The following is a 21,164-nucleotide window of genomic DNA, read 5'->3' on the forward strand; positions in this document are numbered from 1 at the left end:
TTTAACATTTAGTAGATAGAATAGTTATCAATCTTTGATCATCTTAATTTCACTATTATGGAGCTTATAAGAAAAAAAATGTAATCCAACTATAGATTTTTCAAAATTTGCATTCAATCTAAAACATTAAGGGCATGTTTGGTAGACTGTAATAGGCTCTGTAATGTAATAGTTATTCCTATGGTTTAGTTATTCTTTAGTTTGGTTATGTTTTTATTACAAGGAATAATCATTCCTTATGAATAGTTATTCTTTAAAATGAGGAATAACTATTCCTCTTTAAGAGGTTGTATTAGCTATTCTTTAGTAAGTGTAATAATTTCAAAACTTAATATATGTCCAAGTAAATAAACTTTCCATATATATATATATATATATATATATATATATATATCTAACAATTATAAAAATAAAAAATCATAAAAAATAACACACATCTGTCTTAAATTTAAAAATAACAAATTTTAAGGAGATATAATTGTATGAGTAAGAAATTTCCTAATATAAATGTTAAGTTTCATTCTAATGTTATAACTCACAACCAAACTAATGAATAGGTTTAATTATTACATTACAACGCATTTTATTCCTAGTAATAAAGATTACAATTTATGTCGTAATCTCCATTCAGTATACTAAACGTACCCTAAGTAGTATAACATTGCTAAAAGTTGTCAAGTATAACTTGAGCTATATATCTATACCTAAGACCTCATTATATATTAACTTACAAGGAGTTCAATTTTCTATTCGTTCTGGTGAACAAAATTTTTATTAAATTTTTTTTTTTTTGGAGAAAGAACTCAATGGAATTTTTTATTTATTAATTATAAAAATCCAATGGAATTGAAAACATTAGTTAGGGCACCATTCCATTATTTGAAGGGTTATTTTGGTACCTAAACTTCAACAAAATTTTGTTTTTCATCTCGAAAACATAGTAAATATTGTACTGCCTATAAATACGCAAACTCTTAATGAATTAAAAAAAAAATGTGATAGGAACTTCGTGAAAATTGCACAACTTTTTATGCCATTACCAATTCGTTTCTAATAGATAAGAGGCCAAAACAATATTAATACCTAGCACAAAAAATTTTAAACAAGAAAATTTGGAGTTAACTTGTGACTTAGAGACACCGTCTAATTTTCTTATAGAGAAAATTTTGAAGTCCTATATCCCATTTCTTACTTATTTTAAGGGGGGGAGTGTTATGCTCAACATAGGATAAGGTGGGGGTGACTAGCATAGGATATTCAAAAGTCATTTTTGTCAAACCGAAAATTTTATAAGGTGTAGATTAATGAGGATTTATTTTGATATATCAGTGGAGTGATGATATGGAATAATTTTGTTCTAATTATAAAAGAGCTTTTTTCCTTTTTTTTTCTTCTTCTCTTTTTATCTAGTAATTGTAGGTTATTTAATATAGATATTTTTATTAATTTATTTTATTTAAAACTAAATTAGATAAAAGTACAGTTGTAGAGCATCCACAACATTGGAGCTAAAAATTTAGCTTTTTAGCTCCACCAAAAGTTACTTTATCTATTTTACCTACACACATATTGCAGCAGTGGATCTATTTTAACTTTCAGCGCAACAAAATAATATAAATATCACAATAAAATAATATAACCACTACAATAAAATAATATATTTCACTACCGAAAAAACATCCACAACACCAACCACAACCACCTCTACCATCAACCACAGTCACAACCACAGCCACAACCACCGCCACCGCCACCGCCATTCATCAATCAGAGAAACCCAGCCACCATTCATCAACCATCAACAAAATCAATACCCATTCATCAAAATAAAAATAGAACCCATCATCAACCATCAAATTAGCCAAAAGCCACCATGAAACCAGAGAAACTCAGCCACCATTCATCAACCATCAACAAACCCCATTCATCATCCATCAACAAAATCAAAACCCATTCATCAAAATAAAAATAGAACCCATCAACATAAACCCAGTCATGGCGACAACGCTGTTTTGTCAATCACGGCGACAAAATCAAAACCCAACACCAACAATCATGGGTCTTGGTGTTTGAGATGGAGAAAGATTGAGAGACAGAGTGAGGAAAAATGAGACTGCAGAGAGATAGGGACGGAGAACGAAGAAATCAATTGGCATTGTTGGCGTTGGGCAGGGGCTTGGGTCGGCGTTGGGCAGGGGCTTAGGTTGGCGTTGTCGGTGCTGGGTAGGGGCTTAGGTCGACGGTGAGTGGAGGAATTGAAGCTTGCAACGGGAAGAAATGAAGAGTGTGAGGACCGACTTAGGGGAGAGAGGAGCAACGGGTAGAATGGGGAAGGAGGAGAAAGAAAAAAATAAATAAAATATTCTAATCATAGTGTGAACACAAAATAAAATAATTTTTTTTTATTTTATTTTATTTTATTTTATTTTTTTTAACCTTTGACTATAACTCCATTGCTGTAGCTCTTCTTTTGTGATCAGTGGTACTAAAAAATAGCAATATAGCTATTTAGCACCATTGTTGTGAATGCTAAAAGTGATTAGGTAAAAAGGCTCTTCATCTAAGTAGTTATAACATCTAAGTAATTGTAAGGGTTTATTTGGTATAGATTATTTTTATTGATTTATTTTATCTAAAAATAAGCTAGATAAAAGAACAATTATACTTAAAAATTATGAGGTAAAAAGGCATACCTTTTCTTATAGATGATTTTTTTAAAGGAATTTTTTTTTTTTTTTTTTTGAATTTGGTTAGAATAGCCTACTACTACTATCCGAATCCCTCCTTTCTCCTTCAACCACTAGGTAATAGACCATCTCAGCGGTCAACTCCTTTAGATGGAAGTAAACGTTGGCTTAAATATGAGATCAACCAAAAAAAAAAAAAATCCTTTATTTTACTAAAAAAATTACTTGAAGATTTATTCAAAAAAAAAAACTAAAATCAAACATTTTAAAAATCTAATCTCCATTATTTTTCTCTATTTTCTTGACAACCAAATAATAGGAAAACAATTTAAGATGAGATCAAAGCTCCAAAAAATTCAACCAATTATATATATTTCTTTCCTTTCCTTTCCAACTTCCTTTTCTTTTTCTTTGCATTTTTTTCCCTTACACTAGTTAAGTACTCAAAGCATTATTTAAGGAAATACGAATTTTTAATGGGTGTTTTTTTTTTTTTTTTTTTTGAGAAACATTTTTAATGGGTGTTTGATTTTATTCATTAAGGAGGAATTGAGTATATCTGAGAAATGACTTCCTTCAATTCATAAAAACTAATGTGTCACGCATGATACATTAAACATTTAGTAAAATATGACACATATATTGTAGGTGCCCAATTTTGTTACGGTCCCAAGACAGTGTTGGGTTCGCACGAAAAGAGGCCCTCACAATATCATTTGTAGAGAGTGGGCTTCAAAGGTATGGCCTTGGGCATAGATGATCTGCTTGGTAGTAATTCTTATGGGAAATACTGCATGGGCGGGTTTTTTATTTTCCTAACTCAACCCCTTTTCTTTTTAGGCCGGAGTCCCCCCCCTCCAGAGCTTTATTTTCTTCCCCTTTTATACTGGTGCTCCATCCCCTTTTTTGTGTCCACGTGTTGATTTTACTTTTGAGGGTGCAGGCCTGTCCAATCGACCCATACCTAGAGTGGTTGGGAGTTGCTGGAAAGGTGCATGGGCATGGGCATGGGCCTGTCAGATGCCGAATTCCGTATTACTGTGTTGGCTGCTTTTTCCCTGACCCTGCCCGCTACACTCAGTTTGCTCCCTTCTTTAGGCATTTAATGAAGTGCCGAGGAGGATGTCGTCCTCGGCAAATGCTCTCCTCGACTTGGGTTGCGGGCCTTAAGATAAACTGGGCCTAGGCCGGGGCTACACTTCCTTTGGCCCCACAATAGCCCTTCAAAAACCTGCTGCCTGACTTTTAGTTGGGGAGGAGGGTTTTGATAATGTTGGGCCTACATCATAGCCTGCTCTGATTCTGCACTCCATTAATATTTACATTTTCCATTTACACGGGGAAACGTGTCAATTTAAGAGGCACTTCTTCACCTACTCACGCGGGGTCCTTTGACACCCCTACGCTCGAGGTGATCCTTCTCGAGGATCTTTAGATCCTACGGTCACGAATGGCGTTGGAACTTGATCCCACTATTCCTTGTCTGTAGCATTCTTTGGAACTCTGCGCAAATTTAAATATCTCCTCCTTTCCCTTTAAATAGGTAGGACAGTAGGTCACTCCTCTTACATACAAACCCATCAATCTTCTTCACAGCCATAACCCTTCAGCCATAATCACAGTGTCCATACTTAGCGTTTCCCACCTTTAGTGCAATATGCTTAAGGCATGTGTAGGGGTGAAGAAACTACCCCCTCCGCAGAGGCGCCGGACTCCTCCAAGGCTCAAGGTGATGTGGTCTGGACAAGGTAGACACAGACTCAAGGTGATCTTCCATTTTGGTAAGATGGGGATGATATCTCCCTCTCTTTTAGCCAAAATCCGAAGCAGGTACTGGCCGCGTCAAATTCTTGACGCGTCAGAAGTAGGGTTTTCCACCATCAGCGCCGTCTGCTTTGTCGCAGACGCGGTTCTACGGGGGCTCCTCCACCTCCGGCTCTCTGCACCGTTTTTTCAGATGGTGTTAGCTTGAGGTCAGGTTCCCTGCACCTTTTCTTCACCGGTGCAGGCCCCGAGTTGGGTTCTTTGGCTGCCTGAGTTATGGGCATGTAAAAGTGTCGAGGAATAGTTTCCTTAGACAACATCTTGGAACAGCAGCCAACCTCTCCTCTGTGCTTCTTCTTCGGCTTTCTCTTTATTCCCTTGTATCTTCTCTTTTCGCTTACGTAGTTAGCTCTAGTATAAGCTTATTCCAGCTTTTCATTGTACACTGTACTATTCCTTTGTCTTAATAAAAGATGAGTTTATTTCTTTCTAAATATTTTTCCTTTCGGCAACAGTCACTTCGTGAATGAACGTTAAATATACGCTTGCCTTTGATGATACTTGGAGTAGAAAAATGCCTTAAAACAAACTCCTACTAGTTTAAACTTACGGACATTATTAAGTATAAAAATGGTAATCCTCAATAAATTAAACTCTTGGAACTAATCGGGATAACGGCTGAACGCTGCGCGATGCACGCTAGACCAATATCCGAGAACGATAAACCCTAAATAATTCATCCGAGAGGGTAGCCGAGCAGTGAGGGACCTCAATTGTGTTTTTGGTAGCAGGTTGCTCTATATTGTATCAATCCCTTTGGTACTGGGGGTCCGAGGGTAGACTGGGGAATCCATTCAGTGTAGGGATCAACCCAACTGTTAATGGGGAATTCTCCTCGGATAGATTCTAAGGCCCATGTAACATAGTTTTTTCCTTTAAGTAGTTGGTTTTCCCAGAGGCTTGGGTCTGAGGACCATACAAGGTCTTGGTTCTGTCCAAAACTTGTACTTTTGCGTCTAAGTAGTTGGTTTCCCCAGAGGCTTGGGTTCGAGGACCATACAAGGCCTTGGTTCTGTCCAGAACTTGTAGTTTGCTTCTAAGTAGTTGGTTTCCCCAGAGGCTTGGGTCCGAGGACCATACAAGGCCTTGGTTCTGTCCAAAACTTGTACTTTGCTTCTAAGTAGTTGGTTTCCCCAGAGGCTTGGGTCCGAGGACCATTCAAGGCCTTGGTTCTGTCCAAAACTTGTAGTTTGCTTCTAAGTAGTTGGTTTCCCCAGAGGCTTGGGTCCGAGGACCATACAAGGCCTTGGTTCTGTCCAGAACTTGTACTTTGCTTCTAAGTAGTTGGTTTCCCCAGAGGCTTGTGTCTGAGGACCATACAAGGCCTTGGTTCTGTCCAGAACTTGTACTTTGCTTCTAAGTAGTTGGTTTCCCCAGAGGCTTGGGTCCGAGGACCATACAAGGCCTTGGTTCTGTCCAGAACTTGTACTTTGCTTCTAAGTAGTTGGTTTCCCCAGAGGCTTGGGTCCGAGGACCATACAAGGCCTTGGTTCTGTTTAGAACTTGTACTTTGCTTTTAAGTAGTTGGTTTCCCCAGAGCCTTGGGTCCGAGGACCATACAAGGCCTTGGTTCTGTCCAGAACTTGTACTTTGCTTCTAAGTAGTTGGTTTCCCCAGAGGCTTGGGTCCGAGGACCATACAAGGCCTTGGTTCTGTCCAAAACTTGTACTTTGCTTCTAAGTAGTTGGTTTCCCTAGAGGCTTGGGTTCGAGGACCATACAAGGCCTTGGTTCTGTCCAAAACTTGTACTTTACTTCTAAGTAGTTGGTTTCCCCAGAGGCTTGGGTCCGAGGACCATACAAGGCCTTGGTTCTGTCCAAAACTTGTACTTTGCTTTTCTCATCTGTGGGGCCTTGACTTTAAGGGAATGAAATCCTCGGCCGAGCCCCTTGAACCATCTACGTGGCTGACGCTATAAGTGTAGTCCCTAGTTAAGAATCATAGCCCCTATCAAAGCTTTACACTAGAGCACTGTAAGTGGCTGGTAGAAACGACACGGGTACTGTCTCAAACCATCATCTATGCCAAGACACAAACCTCCCCACAGACGGTGCCAATTGTAGGTGCCCAATTTTGTTACGGTCCCAAGACAGTGTTGGGCTCGCACGAAAAGAGGCCCTCACAATATCATTTGTAGAGAGTGGGCTTCAAAGGTATGGCCTTGGGCATAGATGATCTGCTTGGTAGTAATTCTTATGGGAAATACTGCATGGGCGGGTTTTTTATTTTCCTAACTCAACCCCTTTTCTTTTTAGGCCGGAGTCCCCCCCCTCCAGAGCTTTATTTTCTTCCCCTTTTATACTGGTGCTCCATCCCCTTTTTTGTGTCCACGTGTTGATTTTACTTTTGAGGGTGCAGGCCTGTCCAATCGACCCATACCTAGAGTGGTTGGGAGTTGCTGGAAAGGTGCATGGGCATGGGCATGGGCCTGTCAAACGCCGAATTCCGTATTACTGTGTTGGCTGCTTTTTCCCTGACCCTGCCCGCTACACTCAGTTTGCTCCCTTCTTTGGGCATTTAATGAAGTGCCGAGGAGGATGTCGTCCTCGGCAAATGCTCTCCTCGACTTAGGCTGCGGGCCTTAAGATAAACTGGGCCTGGGCCGAGGCTACACTTCCTTTGGCCCCACATATATAATACAGAAAACATATGAATAGGTACAATTCAATATTTTTTCAATAAAAGTATGTTTATAAAATTCAGAATAAAAATAATAAAAATACAAAAGGGTATTAGTATAAAAGACAAAACTTAGGTACAATACCTTAGATGCTGTTCTTTAAGTTTCTCATTTAAGATTAAACTATGTGGCTATTTAACTAAAAAATTATCTTCCATTCTATAAAATTTAAAAAAAAAAAAATCTAAATGGCAAAATTTTAAAAAAGGAATATAAGGAACAACACCTAACCTAAGTACTGCATCTAAATCTTGCTCAAACATTTATATTTCAAAATTTTGTATAGAAACATTTACCACATATATTTTTTGAGATAAATACAATAATCCTTATTTGATTCATTCGATTTATTTAATAATAATAAAAAAATAAATAAACCACAAAACGCAGCTTGAAGAGTAGATATTACTCAAAATTAGTGTTGCTCACACACACTCTTCTATGTCTTTTCTTCCTTTGGAAAATGTCCCAAATGAAAGAAGAACGAGGAGCGATCCTGCAACGTAGGACGAAGCACGATGATGATCTCCCAGACGAAATCGTGTTGGACATTTTATCAAAGCTACCTGTGAAATCTCTCCTAAGATTCAGGTGCGTTTGCAAACCCTGGAACTCTTCCATAGCCAACCCCAATTTCATCATCAATCATCATCACCATCACGGTTATGTCATACACATTCCTAGGTATATTCCCGTACTCCTACCTTCTTCTTTACCTGGTTCTTCGCATTCTAGCGATCAAGTCTGTACTCTCGCTTGCGACCGCACCTTTGAAACCATATCCGAGTTTAGAGTTCCCTTCACTTTTCAATCTGGGTTTCCCCATTTTGTGGGTTCATGTAATGGCATGTTGTGTTTCACTAGTTCTAGATCATGGTCTAATGTTGTTTACTTGTGGAACCCCAGTATTAGAAGATTTAAGAGGCTGCCCAATAGCCAGTTATTTATTATGTCACTCGGAATTGGGTTTGATTCCCAGAATAATGATTTCAAGGTTGTCGGGATTCCACGGACTTTTGCCAAGCCTAAGCCTCCCCCTGAGGTTGAGATGTACTCATTAAGTTCGGATTCATGGAAAAGAGTTGAACTTGGAATCTCCTGGAGACCCAATGTTGTGTCCCACAAATTTAATTGTGTTTTGAGATTCCCATTTGTGTGTGGACATTTACATTGGATGATAGAAATGATAGAAGAAGGAGGTGGGCAAGAGAAGCATGATACTTCTATGATTTTGTCATTTGATGTCAATAGTGAGAAATTCAAAGAGCTACCACTTCCTGATGATGAAGGAATTTGTATTACAAAATGTGTTACATCATACAAGGGGAAATTGGCTTTGATTAAATTTGGAAATGGTACCCAACCACATGTTACACGATGCTCCATTTGGGTGATGAGGGAGTATGGTGTGATTGATTCCTGGAATAAACTTTGTGTTCTATCAATTGAAAATCTAACTGATTTAATTGGTTTCACCAGGGATGGTTTACTTATTCGAAAAAGCTCCAGGCCGGTATCCACCAACAGTGAATTAGAGAGCAAAGATAAGTCTGTTTTAATTGACCTCGAAACTCTACATGAGAAGGAGATTAGCACTCATGCTAAATATGGTTTTGATGAAGCTACTTACATGGAGAGCCTTGCTTTACTAGATGGAACAAATGTGATATCTTACTAAAAAGATGGTGCTATGTGTATAAGAAGTGATGTCATTACAGGTATGGATGAATTGAAATCCTTGTCATGCTTTTACTTGAAGCAATAGGCATGTTAGGATTGTTAAAACCATACTTGTGCCCCTGATTTATATGATCCTTTTATGGTTGTGGCTGTTATATATTATATTTATTTTTTATATTTGTTTGTGGATGGTTGTTGCACATAGTGGACAAATAAAACCATAATTGGCCAACATGACCTTTTTTGCTTGTGTGTCTCTGTTGTAGTGGTAAAAAGAACTAAGTAATAGCTCTACAACTTAAAAAAGTAATGGCAGGAGAGATAGGGGGAGAATAAAATTGGTTGGGTTATGGGATGACTAGATATGTTGAAAATGACAAAAATAATAAGCAATAGGGGATTTTTCATGCCTGTGCTCTACTAGCTGGCAGGTATATTTGGTATGATTGCACCTAAATTTGTTTGCTTCATTCTTTATGCTTCTAGAAAGCAGAATAGGTTAAAGAAATGAAGAGGCTTGTATTGTCTTTTTAGTTTTCCCCTCTATCTCTTTTGTTTTTGTTTTTGTTTTGTTTTGTTTTGTTTTGTTTTTTTTGTTTTTTTTTTTAATGTGATTCCTCATGTGGGACAGTATCTTGTCTGTGAAGGAGTTTTTTGTTTTTTTTTTTTTTTTTTTATTTCAATGGGTTCATTGCCCTTCTTATCTGGATTTTAGGAGCGGTAATCTGAATTTGTATCTTGATGTGCTGCCACCCATTGTCTATTTTAAATTGATATGTTGGTTCTTGGAGAGAGCTGCAAAATTTCATCTTGATGAGCAGAGTCTATTAAATGGATAAATCACATATCAATTATCACTGTTAATTATTGCAAACTTTAAACATCATTATTGCATAGAGAATCGCTGTTTGCAAAGGGAATCACACAATTTGATTTCTTTTGCTGGAATTAAATTTCATCTGATATGGAAACAGTCTTATGAATCTAGCCACCTTTGCCATTTTGTAGTTGATTGAAATATGCCAAATTGCCAACTAATTTAGGAAGTGAATTTTTATGCTGCCAAGTTCTGATGTGCCATGCATTGGTTAAATCATAGGGAAATTGCCTCCATCTCCAATTGGTTAACATTATCAGATGGTAGGGAACACCCACTTACCTTGCAAGTGCAATATCTTAATATCAGGACTGAAATGACTTTAGATGATAGCCTAGTTGCATGTCAGACTCAAAATGCAAGGAAAGATTTTTGTTTTGGTAGGTCGGGAATTTTCTGTTTTGCACATACGGAAGGTATTTTCTTTATAGAAATTTGAAGAGAATATCAGCGTCAGTTGTTGAGTGTGAAACATGCATTAGTGCTTCCTTTGTTCCCAACATATATGAGGTATTCTACACACTTTGTCTTGTGTCAGCCTTTACATGTATTGCAGTATCAGATGGCTTATTTCATAAGAAATTTTCAATAATATAAAATAAGAAATTTTATTATATTAAATAATAATTTAATATAAGAATAATAATTTAAACTTTACATTATTATTATAATTCAAAAATTATGGTAGGTGTAGGTACTCAAGAATTCTTTGCCTTTGGCTTTGGGCTTTTTTGGCTTGATTGCCTTGTCTTGCCTTTGGCTTGAATTGTTTTGTCCTACATTGGAAAGATAGTTTTCCTCTTTCTACCTTATAAGGGATGAACCAATGAGAAAGAGTATCATTAGTTTGGTTTACCTACGGTAGGTTAGTCAAATAATATTTATAATATAGAATAAACAATAAAACTTATTTTAAATTTCTAGAAAATCAGGGTTGTGTAATAATAAAATAATAGTTAGAATAAACCTATTAAAATAATATAAAATAAATAATAAAATGATTTTTATTGTATATTTCTCTGAAGGAAGATGAATTCAAAGAAAAAGATGACTGGGTAGAAATTGAATTTAAGACGTGGGAGAGCTGCAAGATTGAAAGAAAGAATTTTTGCTAGTGACAGAAGCAGAGCAGGAATGCTTTGAAGAGGAAGTGGACTCAGAGATGGAAGGTGGTGAGAGCTTTGATAAGATGAATGGGTATTTTCTACTGAAGACATTGACTATGGCAGAAGCCCACCATGAAAGTAGCAGCAACATAAGAAGCAGGAGAAGCCTTTGCTCGGAAAGTTTGGAAACTTACTCAAGGTCACTAGCAGCCATAAGTAGAGAAATAGACGTGTTTGGCTTAACTTGTGCCTACTACCAGGAAGGTATATTTGGTATTAATTTGCACCTAAATGTGATTGAGATTTTTTTTTTTTTTTTTTCCTTCATTTTCATTTTGTGTTAGTCGCTCTTCTTATGTTAGATATTATGGGGGAAAAAAAAAAGTGGTAATTCCTGTCTGTATTTTGATTTGCTGCTTCTTGTCCTCTATTCTAAATGGATATGTTAGATATTGCAAAGAGCTGCAAAATTCTATCTTGATGTTCGGTAGTCTATTAAATGGATATATCACATATCACTGTCAATTGTTGCAGAGTTTAAACATCATTATTGATAGTTCAAGAATGTATTGACTTCTTATGGAAATTCAATTAACTAATTAATTAACCAAGTAAATTAATTAATTCAATTACATGTAATGGCGTGGTAGCACGAACAAATTACCAAATAACTAAGTGCAGCGGAAATTAAATTTTGACACATGTGATTTGTTTATGAATGAGGAAAACCACCGAGACAAAATTCTACTGAGTGATTTTAAGGTCACCACTTCAACGAATCTACTGTTATCAAAATAAGCGGTTATAAATAAAAGGAATTTTAGTACTTAATACCAATCTACAGTTGAACCATTATCCTAATACCCAATTGGACTTGTAATGTAGTGATAATCTCTCATTTCAATGCACGACTCTAAGTATGTGACTAACCAATCGATGCACATATCCCAATACGTGACTAACACACCAACTTGAGGAAGATGTCGGCTGTAAAGTTCTTCAGTTTATTCAACGATGAAGAACAGGAAACTCCTTGGTTACAAAACCCTTGGCGCAAAGACGTAGCAGCTTTTACAATACGTGACTAACACACCAACTTGAGGAAGATGTTGACTGTAAAATTCTTCAGTCCATTTAACGATGAAGATCAGGACGCTCCTTGGTTACAAAACCCTGGGCGCAAAGACGTAGCAGCTTTTACAATACGTGACTAAAACACTAACTTCAGGAAGATGTTGGCTGTAAAGTTTTTCAGTTCATTTAACGATGAAAATCAAGAAGTTCCTTAGTTACAAAACTCTTGGCGTGAAGACGTAGCAACTTCTAGAAGGAATATGATGAATTATGGCAAATTCTGTCTCTGGTCACAATTTGCATACACAATTAATTTGCATTGAGTTGCATCACTTTGCATCACCTTTAACGGCCTTTAAAATAATCCTTATATATGTCTCGGGTTGTAAGAAAAGAAACTCTATACAAATATACATGGATATGCGTGAAAACAGATCTGAAAATCTGAATTTCGTGATTCTCAACAGATACAACTTTTGTCGAGCAACTGTCAAGCATCAGTCATTAAACCTCGATAGCAATGAATCTGTCAAGATATCTGTCGAGCTTTAATGAACAACACTTCTTCATTTGTTTCTTGGATAAATTTGCATGGTTTCAATACTAGACTTGAACTCTTGTTCCTAGAAGTACTAAACTCATCCTAGATCTACCTACTTACAAGTAAAGTGCGTTTTGTCAAAAGATTAGCCAATTACATCAAAATTACCCTAACAATTATTGCTTGGGAAATTACTGTTTGCAAAGGGAACCACACAAGTTGATGTCTTTTGCTGGAATAGAAATTTGAAGAGGACCTCTCTGTTAGTTGTTGATGAAATTGGCATGAGTGCTTCCTTTGTTCTTAACATGTATGAGGTAATCCATGAACTTAATCTTGTGTCAGCGTTTCAATGTATTGGAATTGCTGATTGCTTATATATCGGTGTATCAGATGGCTTCTTTCATAAGTTGTGGTGAATCCAAGAGTTTGAAACATTGTGAATGTTGCATTTACAGTTTGTTGTTACATGGCTTATCAGATGCCTCAATGCATACTTGTAGCTGTAAGCAAGTGAAGCTTAGATGGGGGCCTTGTTTTAAAATTACTAATGGTTAATTTTAAAGAAGTTTTTTTGCTTTGAATAATCCCAAGCATATAGAAGTACCTGGGGTAAAAAAGAACCATAGTACATTCTTCATTTAACTACTTATCTGCATTATTTACCACCATAGTTATGTAGATTCCCGCCCCCCCCCCCCCAACACTGTTATGTCACAATTAATCCTATATTTGGATGGATGGAGATGCAGGGAGAGGTCCTCTCCCTCCATCACAAACGTACTTAGGTGCTCTTCAATTATAAAAAAGAAAAAGAAAATACCTAGGTGCTCTTCCAAAATACCTAATTGAATGTTGTTGGTTTTTATTTTTTGGTATATTTTTTAGTTTAGAAAAAAATAAAAATGTCAGGGCCATGTAAGTTGAAATAAATTTCCAAATATATACTAGAACAGAAACTATGAGTTCACATGTCTCTATCTCACTTGTTATATTGAAGGGAAAAAATGAGTTAAAAATAGAATTCGAAATATATAAATGATAGAAGAAGACATTGTTGAGTCATTTTCTTTACTATTTTGCTCTATACATGGTAAATAGTAAAAAGAAGATGAATAGTGACTAGTTCATTTGGTATGAAATAATTACCTCCAAACTTCTCTCGATTCTTTTATGCAGACAACATTTTTGTTTGATATCACTCTAACATGATTATGCATCTTATATGCACTTTCTTACTCTTATAATTGAAAAATTATTAGGTACTCCTGGAGTATCATAAATGCGTATTCCTCCCTCTCACATAAATGGTGGGTCCCACCATGAATTTAATTAGTGGGACTTACCATTCATGTGAGAGGAGGGAGTACACATTTATGATACTCCGGGAGTACACAATAATTTTCCCTTATAATTTATTTTTCCTCTTTGGAACATTTGGGTAGTTCACAATAAATTGATTTTCTATCAGTTAGACAACTCTTTCTCAACTTATTTCTCAAAAAGAATTTTACTATTATGCTTATAATACAAGAGTTTAACTAACTAAATAGCCAAGTTGGATTTCATGGTTATAACACAAAAGTTTCACTCACTAAACAACCAAGTTGGATTTCATGGTTCCCTCCCCCTATTGGCTATTGAAGAGCATTCAAATCAGGTGTGCTAAATGCTAAACACCAAACAATAAAAACCTTCCAATACTAGGTTTTCCATATGCCTAATGATTTTGACATTTGACATAGTGTTGTTCCATCTTTGAAATGGTACGGACAAGAAATGGTAAAAGTTTATTATTATTTTATCTAACTTTTCTCTCTCTTCCCTTAACACATATCTCTCTATTTCTCTCCCATTTCCTTTTCTTCTCTTCTTTTCCCCTCTCTAAACTCTCTCACTCTTTCTCTGTCACAGCTATCCCCATCGATCTCACTACATTGCCCACAAACCCACACCTTCAAGACTGCCTTGTCGTTGACCTCACGCATCGCCGTCCAGCACGCAACACCGTCCACCTCCCATGTTTTCCACCATTCCATGCTGTTGACTCCCCACCTTCAGATCTCTCAATCAACCACTTTTTATTGTGGTGGTTTTTTGGTTATTGCCTTGGGGTTTTTTTTTTTTTTTGGGTGGTGGATGTGGGTTGAGTTTCATAGGTTGTAATTGGCTAATGTTGGTGGGTTGTGGTGGTGGGTGTGGGCTAATTTTGGTGGTTTGGTTGATTTTGGATTTTAGCTATGGTGGTCAATGGTAGTGGGTTGGTTGGTTGATTTTGGGTTTTGGTTATGGTTGTCAGTGGTGGTGGATTATGGTGATTGTAGGGGTGGGCTTTGGGCTGTGGTGGTGGTGTGCTATGGGCAGTGGTGGTGGTGGGCTGTGTAGTATATATTACTGTTTGAAGTTTTTTTTTTAATGTTATTTTAATATGTTGTATATATTATTTTAATATATGGAATTAAAGAATAGAACATGTGATGTAGGGTATATTATAAAATGATGTGCTTAAATAATAAAGTAGGTTTTTTAGTGTGTCAAAATGACATATTTATAGAACACTTGATAAGAATGCTCTTAGTAAGTTGAATATAGATTGTAGCTCCAAAGAAATCCATGATTCTTTGCTAGTAATGGTATTATCAAAGATTTAGTTAAATATTAGATGGTTGATTTCTTGATGTCAAAACAATTTTTATGGGATTGGTGGTGGTGATTAACTATGAAACAATACAAGTGTAGATTAATGGCTTTTATTTCAATATCTTAATTGATTGATGACATGAAATAATCTGGTCTTACTATAAAAAATAAAAATAAAACTCTTTATCTAGTAATTGTAATGGTCTATTTGGTATCGATTGTTTTTATTGATTTTTTTTTCAACTATTTAAAAGTAAGTTAGATAAAAGTATGAGGTTGAAAGGTGTATGCTCACCCTTAGACGGGGAAAATCATATGCATTTTCACTTCAAATTTTTTTTTTTTTAAAGTCAATTTGGTATTTACTATTTTCAAATGTGTTTTAATGATATCATTTTCATTATCTACTAATAAAAAATGTATTTTTTTTTGAATAAAGTAATAAAAAATGTTGGTGTAGCTAGTGAAACATTTATTTGTTAGCTTAATTATAATAAACAATTTCATGTAAGCAGCTTGGAAAATAAAAGCCACATCAACTAAAAAAGATTTACTCAAAAAAAAAAAAAACTTGAAATTCTAATATTAGCAATTCCGAAGATCCTCCGACGTAGGACGAAGCGTGATGATCTCCCAGAAGAAATCGTGTTGGAAATATTAGCAAGACTGCCAGTGAAATCCCTCCTAAGATTCAGGTGCGTTTGCAAAACCTGGTACTCTTACATCACCAACCCCAATTTCATCTCCACCCACTTGCTGTGCTACAACAACAACCATGATGGTGGTTATGTCATACACATGCCCAAGGCTACTTTTTCCATGGCTTATTGTCATCGTCCTCACAGTCAAATCTGTTCGCTCGCTTTCGACCGCAACTTTGAAACCATATCCGAGTTTAGAATTCCCTTCACTTTTGAATGTGGGTATCCCAATTTAGTGGGTTCTTGTAATGGCATATTATGTTTCAGTGATTTTGTCACATCAAAGTCTAACGATGTATACTTGTGGAACCCCAGTATTAGAAAATTTAAGAGGTTGCCTAATACTTGCTTGACCCGGTTAAGTAATGTGGAACTCGGATTTGTGTATGATTCCCAGAATAATGACTACAAGGTTGTCAGGTTTTCATGGAATCGTATCACTTGGATACCTCCCCCTGAGATTGAGGTGTACTCATTAAGTTCGGATTCATGGAAAAGAATTGAACTTGGAATCTCCTGGAGATCCAATGTTTTGTTCCACAAATTTAATTATACTTTGACATTCCCATTTGTGAGTGGACATTTGCATTGGATGATAGAAATGATAGAAGAAGGAGGTGGGCAAGAGAGGCTTTTTACTTATATGATTTTGTCATTTGATGTCAATAGTGAGAAATTCAAAGAGCTACAACTGCCTGATGATGAAGGAGATTGTATTTCGAAATGTCTTACGTCATTCAAGGAAAAACTGGCTTTGATTAAATTTGAAAGTTGTGTGCCACCACATAGCATGCTTTTATGCTCCATTTGGTTGATGAGGGAGTACAGTGTGTTTGATTCCTGGAATAAACTCTGTGTTGTACCAGTTGAAAGTTTTCCTAACTTCATTGGCCTCACCAAGTATGGTTTACTTCTAGTTCGAAAATGGTCTCAGCTGGTCTCTACTAACAGTGAATCTGAGAGCAAAGATAAGACCTTTTTAATTGACCCTGAAACTCTACACGAGAAGGAGATTAGTTACATTGGTAATCACGTTGATAATTGTTTTGAAATAGCTGCTTACATGGAGAGCCTTACTTTACTTAATGGAGAAAATCTGGTATCTTACTGAGAGAAGATGGTGCTATGTGTATAACAAGTGATGTCATCACAGGTATGTATGAATTGAACCTTCTGTCATGCATTTACTGGTTGCAGTAGGCATGTTAGTTTTGTTAAAACCATTATTTATGCCCTGGATTTATATGATCCTTTTATGGTGGCGGCTGTTATATATCAGTAATTTTTTTTTTTTTGATAGGTAAAGTAAATTTTATTAAATAAACTGTTATATATTTGTATTTATTTCCTTTTATGGTTGATAGTGTTTGTGAATGATTATTACACAGATAGTGAACCAATAAAAATGATGGGCCAAAATAACCTTGTTTACTTGTGTGTGTCTCTGCTGTAGTGATAAAAAGAACTCATTAGAGCTATCTAACTATATATTTTCTTAATAATAAAAAAAGATATGGAAAAAGAGATAGAGGAAGAATAAAGAGAAATAAATAAAATAAAATAAAAAAGGAATAGAAAAAAGAAATTGTACACGAAATGTTGTCTTCTTTGAGGGGGAGCTTTGGTGGGAGAATCAGCGGGGGACTTGGAACGCGATCCCCTGGTGTCTGTCTCATGTGGTGTTTATGGAGAAAGAGGAATCGTCTTCGTCATTATTTTGATGGGTAGGATTTAAGAGTGGTGAAGTTGAAATTTTTATTGTTAAATTCTCTAAGTCTACGTTAATCATTTGTAGTAGTTATTATTTCCTATTTTGCTAAAATCTTTCGTTTTTCATTTTGTAGCTATGCCCTTTGTGTGTCTTTGTGGAAACATAATCGAAATGAATGTAAGAGGTTTTTTAAACTTATCAAGTTTGAGGTGGGTTGTGTTTGTTGTATTCGCTTTTGGCTGGATACATGGTGTGGGGAGGTCATCCTTAAGGGGGCCTTTTTGGCACTGTTTCAAATTGCCCTAAATAAGGACACTTATTTGGCACACTATATGCATTGGACTGATGGAGTTATTCATTGGGACGTTCTCTTTACCAGATCAGTCCATGATTGAGAGATGGAGATTTTACATTATTTTCTTGGCTTTCTCTATTCCCATAAAATTGGTAGGGCTAGGACTGACTATGTGGTGTTTATGGAGAGAAAGGAATGCTCATTGCTTTGATGGGCAGGGGTTAAGTGTGGAAAAGTTGAAATATTTATTGTTGAAATCCTTATAAGAGTGGTTTTAATGTCTCCATTGTCCTCTCTCACAAGGGTTCTAGAGTTTCTGGATTCTCTAGGTCTACATTAATCCTTTGTATTAGTTTTTATTTCTTATTTTTCTATAATTGGTCCTTTTTTATTTTTTGTTTGTAGCAATGCCCCCATTTACACTTCCCATAATCCCATGTACTAGGGTGGTTTCACTTATGTTATTTTTAATGAAGTACTTACTTATCCCAAAAAAGAAAAAGGAAAAAAGAGACTGAAAGAAACTCAAAGTTGAAACCTATGGTGTGTTTTTAGGGAAACATATTCAGAATGGGTTTAAAGGTTTTTTAAATTCATCAAGTTTGAGGTTGGTTGTGGTTCTTGTATTTTCTATTGGCTTGATCCATGGTGTTGGAAGGTGATCCTTAAGGAGGAAATTCTGGCACCATTTCAAATGACCTGAAATAAGGAGACTTAAGTGGCAGACTATATGTGTTGGAATAACTGAGTTATCCACTATTTTTTCAAACTTGAAAAAGAAAAAAAATAAAATAAGCACCAGGGGATTTTTTATGAGTAGGGAACCAAAAATAAAATCCTTTTTTTGTTTTCTCTTTCTCTCTCTCTGAAATAATTGCTAGGATAGCTATATATTCGTTATAATTTTCTAACTGTTTAATTAATTTAAATAATTGTTATATACAATTGCGTATGTTTCAATGCTTAGTCGTACACAATCAGTCTTAAATCAAGGAAAAGAAGAAACAGAAACCTGTTAAAAGTATAAAATATATTAAATTTTGTTATATTAATTCAAATTTGTATTATTATATAAATATAGAATTATTGTTTTAATTTATAAACTATGGTAGGTTATTAATATTGAATAAATAATAAAACTTCTTTTAACTTTCTAGAAACTCTTGGTTGTATACTAATAAAATAATGATATAAAATAGGCCTATCAAAAAAACAATAATAATAAAATAAATAATAAAGTGGTTTTTGTTGTATATTTTGCTGAAGGAGGATGAGAGCAAAGAAAAGGAAGAAGACTGGGTAGAAGTTGAATTTAAGATGTGGGAGAGCTGCAAGATTGAAAGAAATAATTTTTTTTTCTGGAGAGAGAAGCAGAACAGGAATGCAACAAAGATGAAGCGGACTCAAAGATGGAAGGAGGTGAGAAGTTTGATCAGATAAATGGGATATCTTCTACAGAAAACATTGATGATGGTGGAAGCTCACCATCAAAGCAGTAGCAACATAAGAAGAAGAAGCCTATGCTCAGAAACTTTGGAAGCCTTCTCAAGAAGAAGGGCACTAGCAGCCATAAGTAGAGAAATAGACCAGTATGGCTTAACTTCTGCCCTACTAGCAGGCAGGTATATTTGGTATTATTGCACCTAAATGTTTTTGCTTCACTGTCTATGCTCCCAGAAAGCCGAATAGGTTAAAGAAATGAAGATGCTTGTATTATGTTTTTAGTTTTTTCTTCTGTTTCTTTTGCTGTTAATGTGATTCCTCATGTTGGAGTTTTTTTTTTTTTTTTTTACCTTCATTTTCACCGTGTTAATTGTTCTTGTCTAGATTTTGATGTGTTGTTGTCCATTGTCTATTCTAATTGGATATGTTGTAGCAAAGAGCTGCAAAATTTTATCTTGGTGTGCAGTAGTCTATTAAATGGATAAATCACACATCAGTTATCAATGTTAGTTGTCGGCTTGTTGCCGAGTTTAAACATCATTAAAGCATGAAGAATTGCTGTTTAGAAAGGGAACCGCGCAATTAGTGTCTTTTGTTGCAATTGAGTTTCATCTGATTTGGAAAGTCTTATTAATCTAGCGAACTTTACCATTTCAAGTTAGTTAATTGCAGTATACCGACTGATTTAGGAAGTGAATTTCCATGTTGCCAAGTTCTGATGTGCCATGCATAGGTTTAATAATAGGGAAATAGCTTATAGCCTCCCCCAGCTCCAACTGATTGACATTATCACATGGTAGGGAACACCCACTTACCTTGCAAGTGCAGTATCTTAAGATCAGGACTGACATGAAATTACTTGGTAGCCTAGTTGCATGTCACTCAAAAAGCTAGGAAAGTTATTTGTTTAACTGTTTGTTTATTTGGGTAAGACAGAAATTTTCTGTTTTGCATATATGGAAGTATTTTTTTTAGAAATCTGAAGAGAATTTTTCTGTTAGTTGTTGAGCGTGAAACAAGCATGACTACTTCCTTTGTTCCCAAAATATATGAGATAATACGCAAACTTTGTCTTGTGTCAGCCTTTCCATGTATTGGAAATGCTGATTGCCTAAGTATTGGAGTATCAGATGGCTTATTTCATAAGTTGAATCAAAGAGTTTTGCAACATTGCAAATGTTACATGGACATTTTTTTCTGGATGGAGTTCTACATGTACTGTTTGTTGTTATTGTGGTCAGCTGTATAAAAAGTATACTGAAAGTAAGTGTTATGTGATAGCATATATATGTATCTAAGTGACCCCAATGCTCTTCTCAAAAAAAAAAAAAAAAAAGTCATCCCAATGCATACTTGTAGCCATTGGCTAGTGAAGCTTAGGTGGGAGACATGTTTTATTGGTGCTGAGCATGGCCAATTGAACAACATTTTTATTTTAGAACGAAACACACACAAGGGAGATGGAATGAGGATCTAACACAAAGGCAAGTTCTGCTTCTTCTGTCTAGAACACATACCAAAAAAACTATGCATGTTTTGTTTTCTGCAATTTTTGCATCACAATTAAGTTTGACAGGTGTTCTTCAAACATTTAGCCATCATATAGGATTTTCCATAAGCCCCAATTTGAATATCATATGACTGTATGCCTGCTTGACGTGTTTTTTTTTTTTTTTTGATTTCTTAGTGAAGTTTTCCGGTTCAGGAAAAAAAAAAAAAAAAAAAAAAAGGCCAGGTAGTTGAAAAACGTTGCCTAGTTCAAAAAATTAAAAACAAGAAGATTTGGAGTTAAAGAATCTTGTGGTTCATTGACAGTCTCTAAATTACCTTTCAAACCCAAGGGGTTAAGAATCTTAACACTAAGTGTTTGCCTATATGACATGTATTTTTCGTTTGTAAGTGAAG

General features: G+C 35.7%; 1 protein-coding gene and 1 long non-coding RNA gene across 4 annotated transcripts; both read left to right on the plus strand.

The window, feature by feature from the left end:
* The first annotated feature begins 7,627 nt into the window (after positions 1-7,627).
* On the plus strand, positions 7,628-11,090 carry LOC115960892 (F-box/kelch-repeat protein At3g23880-like). Of its 3 annotated transcripts, none has more exons than XM_031079892.1 (2): positions 7,628-8,909; positions 10,774-11,090. In XM_031079892.1, exon 1 carries the CDS (start codon positions 7,655-7,657, stop codon positions 8,867-8,869), a length of 1,215 nt encoding a protein of 404 aa, XP_030935752.1. In that variant the 5' UTR covers positions 7,628-7,654; the 3' UTR covers positions 8,870-8,909; positions 10,774-11,090. The 3 variants fall into 3 exon arrangements, with proteins under 3 accessions (XP_030935752.1, XP_030935754.1, XP_030935755.1); XM_031079894.1 differs by having other exon boundaries at positions 10,778-11,090; XM_031079895.1 differs by having other exon boundaries at positions 10,864-11,090.
* Positions 11,091-16,793: 5,703 nt separating this feature from the next.
* Positions 16,794-19,540, plus strand: LOC115960798. Its single transcript, XR_004085239.1, has 2 exons — positions 16,794-16,963; positions 19,083-19,540. It is a non-coding gene; the product is annotated as an uncharacterized LOC115960798 (long non-coding RNA).
* Positions 19,541-21,164: the final 1,624 nt, after the last annotated feature.

The sequence above is a fragment of the Quercus lobata genome, chromosome 9, assembly GCF_001633185.2.
Source record: "Quercus lobata isolate SW786 chromosome 9, ValleyOak3.0 Primary Assembly, whole genome shotgun sequence".
Taxonomy (NCBI): Eukaryota; Viridiplantae; Streptophyta; class Magnoliopsida; order Fagales; family Fagaceae; genus Quercus; species Quercus lobata.

Bases quoted from the DNA above. Each gene is read 5' to 3' on its own strand.
- LOC115960892 (XM_031079892.1), top strand. From the start codon at position 7,655: ATGTCCCAAATGAAAGAAGAACGAGGAGCGATCCTGCAACGTAGGACG.